Source organism: Apostichopus japonicus, chromosome 22 (assembly GCF_037975245.1).
Source record: "Apostichopus japonicus isolate 1M-3 chromosome 22, ASM3797524v1, whole genome shotgun sequence".
NCBI lineage: Eukaryota > Metazoa > Echinodermata > Holothuroidea > Aspidochirotida > Stichopodidae > Apostichopus > Apostichopus japonicus.
The window spans coordinates 19,605,639-19,618,159 of NC_092582.1; the positions used below are offsets into that span (position 1 = coordinate 19,605,639).

The 12,521-nt window shown below is 36.9% G+C and overlaps 1 protein-coding gene across 1 annotated transcript in view; it reads left to right on the forward strand.

Moving 5' to 3' along the window:
• LOC139964320 (uncharacterized) overlaps positions 1–7,031 on the forward strand; it is a 30,854-nt gene extending 23,823 nt beyond the window's left edge. Inside the window, exon 7 of the mRNA XM_071965834.1 lies at positions 5,912–7,031. Coding sequence (XP_071821935.1) covers positions 5,912–5,991 — 80 coding nt within the window. The 3' untranslated portion in view covers positions 5,992–7,031. The remainder of the gene's footprint in view (positions 1–5,911) is intronic.
• The last annotated feature ends 5,490 nt before the right edge of the window (positions 7,032–12,521 follow it).

The following is a 12,521-nucleotide window of genomic DNA, read 5'->3' on the forward strand; positions in this document are numbered from 1 at the left end:
GGGGGTGCAAACATAGTCCTTTCTGTACACATTATTTGGGTGACACCACTTCTGGTTGATGTAAACACACACACCTCCCCCACTGCATTTACCAGCCGCTTCTAAATCCCTGTCACCACGTACCAGTTGGAATCCGTCGATGTTAACATGATCGTCACTATGGTTACCTGTCAACCATGTCTCTGTGAACGACACAATACAAGTATTCCTGAAGTCCGACAAATATCTCACACTCGCACAAAGTTCATCCATCTTGTTGCTGAGAGATTGAACATTTCCCATTATGATTGAGGGTAAATAAGGCCGGTTCTTACACTGACTATTCCTTCGTTTGACACCCCCTGCTTTCCCACGCTTTCGTCGCCTCATCTCTTTTGGTAAACGCATATCTGGTAGTCCTGTACCGACTGCACATCTAGTACCGATTGCGCGAAGTTCCGATGGAGTGTAATAGAAGACTGTCCGGTGGCCATTATTAAAAACCTCGCCATTTCCGTGGGAAACGATACAAACAGTCACAAACACAACCAACAAAACGATAAACATCCACTTAGAGCACATATTGACAGCATTCGGTGGATAAGACAGCGACAATAGAACAATGAAACATGGAATTCGAGAGGAAACTGCAAGCTGTGTCGCCACGCGAGCAGCGCCACATATACACTAAGCATAGCGTTTAGTCCGTTACCGTATTTTATTTAAGTAGAGTCTCTTATATAAAACCAGGGTTAACCAAAATCATGCAGTCCCGTTGGCTAAGTTAATAGTTTTTAGCTTGCTGTTCGCAGTCACTCCTGATACTTCAAAACACCATTGGAAAGGCTCCCTTTCTGCCAGCAAACCGATCGGTGTACAGACGGTATGTGACGTCAATGATATCAACAACACAGATGTTGGAACTGAGACGAAAAGATACTAAAGGTTATTTGGTTAACTTTTGAGTCTCAATTCAAATTGGCAATTTCTCATAAGACCAAGTTGACTGCATGGAGAAAATATATCTAATAAAATCAAACACAGACACATCCTCACATACTCACACTCATTTAACTTTTTTACCTCACTTAAACCGTGTAATTCCACCCCATGTGATAGCGCCACCCTATGGTTCCCCCCCACACCTCATCCAAATCAGACCAACCCACCCAGGGTTAAATCCAAGGGGTGTGAGTTGTGCAGAAATGCTAGTTTTTATTTCAATTATTTATTTCCAGTTTAAATATTTATAAACAGGACATCAAAAGTGAGTACGTAATAAGAATATATTATTTTAAAATGTTAGTGTACAAAAACAAATATATATATATATATACATATATATATATATATATATATATATATATATATATGTATATATATATGTATATATATATGTATATATATATATATATACATATATATATATGTATATATATATGTATGTATATATATATGTATGTATATATATGTATATTTATATATATATATATATATATATATATATATATATATATATATATATATATATATATATATATATATATATATATTTACAAAACTTACAAGTGCAGCTGTCTACAATAAATTATCCAGATTAACATTTTGTAAATAAATAGCAGCACGATAAATAAAGCTATTTCTATACACATTATTTCTGAATTTTGGTGCTATTGCTTTGCTTTTCAGGTTATACCTATAATAGTTTCTCACAATAGAGAGTTAAGTTCGGTAAGCAAAGAATGTCTGTCATTTCTCTGTATGCAATTTACACTTCGAATGAACTCATTTTTTGCAGAATTGTTTACAGTACTCATAAGAAAGTTAAAATATATAATAAAAGTTCTAGAACAATACTTTAAAAAGTCATAAATCTCTTATTATCTTTTATTAAAAAAAAGGTGAAACCAAGCAGGAACAGCATGTATTAGGTGCGGTAAGATATTGGCAGTAAAAACTCTTTTCCTTACATCAACATGAAAATATGGAACTACGGTAGAGTTGAGACTACGAAGTACACCCGTTGCATTCTGCTTATATGACCAGTGAAACTCAGTTAATAATCAATAAAAACAATTAAATATACTGTATGATGAGTGCGTTCTACTTCCGCATCTTTAATTGAGATTTTAGTTAACTTACATGAAACAAGACCTTCATGTTTAATATTTATATTCTCAAAACCAATTCCTCAGATTTCTTTGGATTGAGTCTTAGATTCTTTCTATCACACAGATCTACAATATTTCATAAAGCAGTTTTATAACTTGCTTGGTCAGCCTGATGCGTTCGCTTTGATACATTGCACACTATAGGAGTGTCAACAGCATATTTCACCACAGGGCATTTAGAAGTAGATCATATTTCGTCAGTATATACTGTGAACAGTAGAGAAGACAGAGGACAACTTGAGGGACTCTAACATTTATTTTCGATTTTTTAGACCTTCAGAATATTTTATTTGTCTAGACCAGTCGTTTCTAAAATTTGATATCCAATGTAACAACTATGGCTCTTCAACGAACACTTGCATGTCCTGGATTAAACAATTTGGAAGAACCGTGTTAAAAGCACTGTAAAATTCTATAAATAAGACCTTAGATATAGTAGTAGCTTTCGTTATTTAATCCTGTGACAATATTGTTAATAAGTGTTAAAACAGCATCGGTACATGACAACCCCTTCCTATAAGCAAATTGATTGATATCTCCATATTGATCAAAAGCTTTGGATATTTGAGGCACGATCAATTTCTGCATACAATTAAAACTTATACTGGTAAGATCAATTGGTCTAATATCAATTACCGATCGTGAGGTTGACACTTTGAGTATAGGGGCTGTTATGGCATTTTTCCACATAGCCAGTACATTGTGCTGTACGTTCATTGAAAATAGTTGCAAGAATACACGAAAGTTCATCCGCACAAAATGTATATACCCACCAAGCTGTATTAGCAGAGCCACCAGCTATAGTATTCTTTAGAGACTTAATGCAATTTGTAACGTTCTTTTCTTCAAATTAAAGTTGTCATTATTCGTACGTTCAGGCAAAAACAAGGGTACATCTAAGCATATGAAATCATTGAAACGTCCGCAAAAGCATTTATATAGTTCATTTGCCATTTCTCTGATTACAGTTTGTTTTTCATCATTGTCCGGTATACGATTCTAAGTAGGTCCCACAGAGATTTAGAGTCAGCAGTTACTTCCTGAAAAACAGTGGTTCTATTCTGATGTACGCGTCTGTTGATATCTCTCTGTATTCTATTCCTATGTACTCGGTCATTTACCTCTATCGCATGTCGCTTTTCCTTCTCCAATCGTTGATGTCAGCATCAGCTGTAATCAGTTTTCTGGGGGTACTAATGGGGTTGCCTTCTTTGGAACACACACGTCGCTCACAAAGCTAATATAACATGAAGATACCACTTCAGTAAGTTCATCTATATTATTGGAGCTTTCTCTAAAAACTTTCCAATCAGTGGTATCTAACGCGTCTCGTAAAATATCAATGTTGTCCTTTGATAAATCAGCTTTTAATTTCTTCTTCCTTGGTTGAATTTCCCTATGCTCTTCGGTAAACATTGGTAGAATGTGTAGCATATGTGAACAGGGGTATCCACTTTGTGGTATCCACAATTTATATGAACAGTGGTATCCACTATTATATTTATATAATAGTGGATAAATCAGCTTTCAATCTCTTCTTCCTTGGTTGACTTTCCCTATGCTTTTCAATAAACATTGGTAAAATGTTTAATTTATATGAACAGTGGTATTTATATTGTTACGTTGGAATGCGAGAGGTCTCGATAACTAATTTTTAACGAGACACAAGCCTGGGTTCGTTTCCGTAAGGAACACAGACAAATTAAAGAGTCTAGAGAATTCGAATGAGCACGTAAACTATATTGAACAATGGAGTTTGATCCAACAACAACAAGTGGTAATTACAAATATATAGAAAATTACTCACAAACTTAACAAGATAGGATACACTTTAAAACACGCTGGTCTCTTCCAACGGCGATATCCCTCAGCGGCCACGACCTTGATGACGACGATTCTCGGTCCGTTGTACCGCGAAATTCACTGGTCCTCGACGAAGTTTCTCGCGATCCCAGAAACAGCAGTCACCTTCTTTCCGGCGATGCTCCAAAATAGAAGACGGACTTCCAGCCACAATAGAGTGAAGCACAAGTCGAACTTCTCGCCGACTAAATATTACCAGAGTCAGTCCAAAATCAGCTTTATAGCCACCAACTCCTGGCGTAACGAACTTCCTCAACGGAGACAGAAATTCTTCACCTTCTCCGAAATAAAGACTGAAAAACTGTACTTTCACAGCAAAGTCCTCTTCAAACTTCTGAATGGAAGTGTAGAATCAATCTTGTTATCGATATCTCAATCCTTCAGAAAGTACTGGCAGTTGAGCACTGACGATATATAGTAGAATGGTATTATATGTGTCGTCGCTTGTATTCGTTCAGACACTGAGAAACTCTCCGATCTGGGCGGGTTTATATACGATTCGCCAGGTCAAGAATCCTCCAGATCTTTCTCGATACACCTGAGTAACAACGCGACCCGGTTTCTCTATTCGCGGAAGTCCTTTGCATATCTCGCGAACATTCCAGAGAATCCACGAAGATTGCACAGCTTACACGCGATTTCACGTAAACCGACGTTAACCCGAGACCAGCGTGTCATCATAAGGAATATACCAGAACAATCGTGTATTATAACATTCTGTCACGGTAACCCGACCTAATTTCTCAAATAATGATTGCCACGTAGGCCATTTCAAAGACTTTCTATATAATAACATTAGGTTCCTCACTAGCAGTAACTAGCGTTAGGCTGCAATGGGCCCTCGTAACAATATGAACAGTGGTATAGTCGGAGCTTGAGATGGGTGACCCTGGTTTAACTTTGTAATATTCGCCTTTCGCTAACATAGCATCGAGTTTGGAATTTGCTTGAGGATATGTGACAAAATAAATATATATAAAAAAATAATTTCGATAACCCATTGTCTCTAGAAACGGAATGGTATCTCTGTTGATATCTCCTACAATGACTATATGGGACCTTGGATTATCCTTTTGAGTTTCTAGAAGTACGTTACGCAGTTGTCTGTCAGCTAGGGTTAAGTTCGATGACGGTCTAGTATACACGTTTACTATGGTAACATTTGTAAAAACACTTGGCAAGAAGCGAGGACGTATTTTAACGGCAAGCAGCTCGATATCTGGCAAGAAAAGGGTGGCACCCACTTTCGGAGGAATTGGTGACCAGTCATTAGCTATGTATGTTGTAAGACCCCCACCATTTGCCGAAAATTAACGGTCATGACGAAACAAGTAATAATCGTCCAGTTGTAGAGCTTCATCGGGCACTATGTGCCACCCAAGCCGAAAAGGTGTGAGCTTATATTTGTTCTTAACGTGTAGCATATTATGCATTTATATGCCAGGGTGTTATAACACACTAACACGTGTTATGTTTTGGGAGCATGCGAGAGCTAGATATGTTAAAGATACAATACAGTAAATCGTAGTGGTGTTAAACTTTTTATTTTTTTATTTATTTTTATTTTTTTATATTTTTATATAATATAAAATATTTTTATATTTTTTATATTTTTATATTTTTATATATATATTTTTTAACACAGGCCGCAATGAAATGTGCCTCTAGCATAACACGTGTTATCATGTTATAACACAGATGCATATAAATGCGCAATATATTCAAGTCGAAAACGCTATTATAAGCAACTGTATAATTCGGTTCGGGCAACATTTGGGCGATATATGTATTGTATGCATCTTTGTGTGTTTAAGTGTCATTACCTAGTTAGGCGTGAAATCTTTTGTTGTTGTTATAACAATCAGCTTATTATGTTTTCTTCCTCATGTTTTTCGCAGGTTGGTATATTACGAATGATGACAGGAGAGCCAAAACGACACACAAAGGCTCTCTGTTTAAAATCGAACGATTAGGTTGACAAAGACATTGCACTATTGTTGCATCAGTTCTACCAACCACTCGCATCGTATTTGGAACATCTTCCTCTCGACAAACACATGTCACAAATATCCTTCTCTGCTATGTTTATGTGTGTATGTAGGCCAATGTATGTATGACTGTAGGTTGTGTGGATGTATAGGTGCTACATATGTGTATGTGTTTTTTATGTGTGTGTGTGTGTAATTGTAAGTATGTGTTGTATGGTACTTAAGCAAACAGTAATCTTGTGTTACATAACTTTCTGCAAACGTAAACTTATCATTGGATTTGCAAGTACCGTCAGTTGCTTGATCAGCTTGGCCTCCCGTCTTTCAACTTAAGACGAAAAAAGAGAGGTTAACATATAAGTAATTAACATCTTAATCTCTTTCCACTGTGTTCGAGGCCTTCGTTTCTGTCCTTCATTTCTCTACGGAGTTTAATCGTGATATTATATACTGTTACAAGCATGATGACATGATAGTTTCCCCAAATTCAAACTTGTTATACACTAGGCCCGTAGCCAAGCTCCAGACTTATGTGCCTTCAGCTCCCTTGTTGGTGCTACCACCGCTGTGTAGACAACTTTCAAAAGGTTACCGACACTAAGAAGTACTTAATTGCAGAGAAAAATCTTAACATTTTGACGGCACCTTAACGTTTCTATTATTCCTGGCTACGGGCCTGTCGTTCATTTAGTTCAAATGGCATATTTAATACGCCTTCAACGCTTCTTAATCATGTGTCGTGTATTTGAGCCAACCGTTCATTATATCTTAAAGAGATAATTAATTATCATACAGATAATTTATTCAACCGGTGGTGGTGATCTCATGTGGTATTACTCGTATGTATATTTCAACAACTTTAAGAGTTAAATTTCTATCTTTACATGAATTATTCATCCAGTGGTAAAGTTTTGGACATTCGAATCAAGTAAGCCGATTAAATGTTATTAGCCTAAACAATTTCGTGTCTAATCAATGCTGCTGCTTTGGTTTTGGCCCAAAAAGAATGTCTGTTAACTTGCGTTTGACAAAATAAACCATAATTTTCACAGTTTCAACCTTTCTTCATTCATTCATTCCTTCATTTTTTCTTTGTTTTTTTGGCATACGTCAACAAATTTATGCAGTTTGCTGTCGCTTGCTGCTATGGCGGATATCAATTCAAATACAATTTTTTTCAGTTTTAAGTCTTTATAGTTAAAGCTGTTAGTAGCTTCCAGGCATTCTGAACAATGATTATGAGGGGTTGTAACCTGGAAGGTCATCCTGAGATCAACCCGCGGTCCAGTGCCTAAACAGTTGAAGACTGTCGCTGTACGTGCATTATGAAGTATTAGTGTACTGAAACATTGCAATATTGTAGTTACATATTATAATACATTACAAAATATAGTCATTCAGGTATGTAAAGGGGGTGGACAAAGAATAATTTGATAGTAATTTTGAATAGCAATCTTCAGGTCTAAACAAATTATTTTTTCTTAAAATTATTAATAAAATATGACTAAAGTTCAGGGAACAAAGTCTGTTAGAAATCTTTGCGTATATTGAGCAATTTGTGATTAACTTGAATAATCACTTCTAACTTAGATCTGTGACACTTTTTTGTGTGTACCTTAAACCTTATTTATTTAAAATGAACGATCTTACATTTAGCACCTACAAATCGAGTGAGGCTTATTAGAATATCGGGATATTATGATACAAGTTTGTATATTTTAGCAGCAGGTCATTTTATAGGGCACCATTACCATCAGAGGGAATCAAAACAAATTCCAGTATTTTGAATGTATTCCTGAAAAATGGCACTTTTTTAAGTACAAAACTGGAAGAAGTGGCACTATTGAGGTTTTTCATCAAACAGCGAGTGCATGTAACCTCTGTGGCTTTCCATCTCCCCCCCCCCCACCCTTTCATTTGCCTCTCCGGCAAGTTACTACGGTGAAGGGTTCTCGGGAATAAAAAAAAATAAAAATAATTTGCCATAAATCACTATTTGGTCCTGGCTCAAACGAATCTTTAACTTTGGCCTTGTCAAATGTGTAAACCTGGACAGAAAGCGATGAGTAGTTGTAGTGTGTGTCTTAATACTAATAGCAAAGACGTGACCAGTGCAAACACATGGCGTTGTCAATATTGGAATAGTGTCAAACTGTTCACTTCCTGATATATATATATATATATATATATATATATAGATAGATAGATAGATATATATATATATATATATATATATATATACATATATATTTATATATATATATATACATATATATATATATATTTATATTTATATATATATATATATATATTCCAATATCAAATATATCAATATATAATAATAAAAATATATAATAATAAATATATAAAAATATATAATAATAAAATAATATAATATCAATATATATATTCCAATATCAAACCTTGAGGTGGGGAGGAAGATGATTGCATATTTATTTCATTTCATTTTTGTTGACTGCCTATAACTTTTTGTTTGTTTATTGATATATACCTCCATTTCAAAGGTGCTGACTCTTTAATCTATTCTATATATCACTAACTTTTACAGATTCCTGTTCCACTTAATAAAAAATAAGGTAATCAGTTTGCTTCAGAAGTCTTTTAATCAACCACTTTATTTTCTTAAATACAAAGTATATGAGTCTGTTCAGAACAAATTTCATAGCTTTTCCAGTACAAATTGAATTTCATCGTATCCCAAATTTTAGCAGTCAAGTAGAATGTTTGATTGTTCTATACCCCAGATATTGGGCAGGGTTAATGTGACCAAAAATATTCCAGTGTGCCTTAGTATTTCCATGGGAGTTCCAACATTTTGATATTGACCATCAATTGCAACTATTTTCTTTTTCTTTCTAGTGTATTGGGAGATACACTGATAGCAGTAAAGCTAATGTCCAAGAGTAGCAATTGCACTCAAAACAAAAGTATTTTCACTAGTAGAAATCCTTTTCATTACTATAAGCATATAACTAGTATTTTGAGTTTGATACTGCTTTTAGCTTTTTAGCTTTTTAACTGTTTCACTGTTGAATTGTTATACTGTTGCAGTTTAAATCCAAGTGGTTTCCAGGTTCATGTTATTCTTTTGTTTCTGTTTGAATGTTTTTTTTTATATATATATAAGTATCGTTTTATTGTTGCTCTTTCAATCTTTATCCCTCTTGTGGGATGATATTTAAACGTTTGTGTAAAAACAAAAATGCAAGATTAGAAACTTGATTAAAACAGTTCATGTTAGTGAAATATGTTGTTACATTTTATGTTTGCCGTGGAGCCACAACAAGCCTTTTTGTACAATTTGTTTTCCAGGTATCCTACTGCCATTGCATTTGATGTCATGGTGGATCAATCGCTTGTGTGTTTTGAAGATGTTACTATACGTCTATCCCACGATACAATTTGGTATCAATGAGGTTTTGATCAACCGGAAGGACAGATAACAGAAAAGTTACTTCAAAGAATCTTCAAAACTTTACTGGATATGTTAGGGATGCAGTTAAATATCGATGATAAAACTGCATGTCTTGAGAAAGATGAGATTGGAATTCTGTTTGGTAAGGAGATCCAATCGCGTTATTCTAAAAGAGATTAAGCTTCGAGAATCCATCACCGCTCAGATGGGGAATGACTATAAGAACCCTTAGTTTTGAGCAGAACTGCCTGGAAGAAATGATTGCAAATGTTTCGTGCGCCAAATTTATCGTTAGTATGCACGGGCCCATTTTGATTCTGGGTATATTTCAGCCTCCTTACAGTGTCTTCAAGTGGAAATGTTTCCGTGTGCACTCAATCTAAACCAATACAATAAACCAAGATTTCTCCCTAAGGACGGCATCTTCTGCACGGGTTGATAAAGGAAAAGATCTACCCGGGTGCCAAGTATATTCCAGGTTCGCTACATGCTGCGGTAGTAATGAAACTATAGTCTATAATTATTTAAAGCGGCTTCTCACCAGACTTAAATACAGGTATTATTTCTATTTGCTACGTTCATGTCGTCTGGAAAACCCATGTAGAAAATGATTTATTACAAATATAGGTAAACGGTTGTATTATACTGAAGATAGTATTTTTCACAAAGTTCATGCATGCTCATATCATTACAGCCAATCGATCTAACAATAACCAGCATTTCAATTTCATATTCGGTATCGGATCAAAAAAACCTTCTCATCTAGATAGTCATGTCTTTTAACGGTGATACCATTTATAACTCTCCACGTTTCCCTGATATCACGTTTATGAATTTCAAAAAGTATTGTGTAAAACTCATTCTCAGTTGCAGAATTTCAATTTGCAGAGGAACATGGATCAAGTTAAGACGAGATACCAATAATTGTAGAAACAAACTTATATAACAAAAGACCAACTATGGAGACAATTTTTTCGGGGGGGGGGGAGGGGGATTTCCATTAGTTTGGGAGTTTACATAGTTTACCCATAATCAACATGTGTGTAAAAAAATCTTCGAAAACCTACTATCGTCCATCAAAAAACAACCACCAAAATGGACATTTTGGGTAGTCACGTAACATGTTCCTCTGGAATGTCTAAATACACAGATTGACCCATAGGAACCTCTGGTCACCGTGTGACGTCATCTTTGGTGAACCGCGAAAATCAAACGCTGAAATAGGTACTGTTTATACACAGATAGCGAACAATTGTACTGTATTTGACTGCCAATTTCGAGCGTTTGAAAAGCTGTTAGCTAAAATCAAGAACACATGAAGGTTAACAACTCAGGTGCGTATCCAGGGGGGCGTTGGGGCGCGCGCCCCCCGGGTAAGGAAAAGAGGAGAAAAAAAAGAGAAGAAAAAAGGAAAAAGGATGGGGGGGGGAAAGAAAAGGAGGAGAGAAAGGAAGGGAAAAGAAAAAGAAAAAAGAGAGAAAAAGGAGAAAAGGAGGGAGTAGAATTGCAGTGGCGTTGCCAAGGGGGGGGGGGGGCAGGGGGGGCACGTGCCCCCCTGGAAAACCTAGTGCCCCCCCCCCCCCCGAGTGCCCCCCATCTGAGATTTGGGTTGGTAAAAAAATATATATATATTTTGTTATATTCAACTCCCATCATCTGAGTTGGTTTTTCATAAGGACAAAGAAGCACAGTAATTCGTATTTTCTTCAAATGAGCTGCGAAAAAATGAACAAGTTTATCCTTGAACGTCGGGTATCGAAGTCGTAACCCGCGCCATCACAACAGGTGTCGATATTTACATTGAATGTGTCAGTGCTCACGCCATACCAGCGGATATACAAGTCCGCTTCGCGAGCTACATGACTGTGAGAAGGGAGGGTACTGCAATATGTTGCCTTGGTCTGAGGTTGACAGGTTAGGAGCTGACGAAATGTGAGAATGTGAGGGTCCGCAGGCACCATACTTGCCTATATTTGTGGACCCATATATTAACCCTGCTGTGTAGGGGGTGCAGAGGTCATTTGAAGTCAGATGTTTGTAGGAACAAATGGCGAATGTTCACACCTGCATACTGAGCGATACTCGATGTGTGATCAAACTTTGGATTGCATGGTGAGATCCCTAATAGGAGCCAATAACGATGCTGGAACCTGTTACATCTTAATAGATAATGGGCGAAAACGAGAAGGACAAGAAAGGAGTCGGGGTCATGCACACATTAATTTAATTCAACAAATGTAGGTTCTATTGATAGGGTTAGGCATAATATTGACAGCATGTGGTTCATATCCTCTGCAAAATTCTGCGCCTTGTTAAAATCATTACCTCAAAAATAGCAATTTCTGGAGATATCTTCAGATCGAATTTAGCATCAAATGTGGCAGCATTTTGCATCTAGCCCATCCTCCGTATGCAAAAATTTCCCAAAGGGGAGGGGGGGGGGGGGCAGTGGCGGCGGAACCGGTGGAGCTTGGGGGCTCAGCCCCCCAATGAAAAAGTTGAGGGGGAAAATGCATGATAAGCCCCTCCAATATTTACCAAGGCTCCGAAACGTGCATCTGCCCATTTTTCAATGCATACTTGTCGATCTGTCCGATGCACACGTATACTATATAGGTGTAATAATTTTAGTAAATGCTGGGGGGACCCTCGGCCTGTCCCCTGGCTATAGACCATATTGTCACCCCAACCGCGTCTTCACGCCCCGTGAAAAGTGGAAGCAGTGAGTGTGAGTACCGGTAAGCGCAACACGACTTCGTCTTAGGCCAATGACTTGCTTCATTTCAGCCAGTTCTCCAACATCCCCTTACTACACTCAAAAACGTCTTTGCGAGTACACTACGAGTAATAGCTACTCTCTTAAAACACCATCGAATATACAAATTACAATGTTTTTACAGACTTTTACGTGCAATCTGAGAAATTGCAGGCTTGAGACCCATATTTTAGGGCTAGGTATTCGCAGCATAAAACACTCGGGAAGTGCCGTTTCCGGCCATCTGGGGGTTTGAAAAACCCAAAATTTTCTTGTACGCTCCGCGCCAACCGATGGTGGCGCTCCGCTTAGATAGTCCCTACACATTA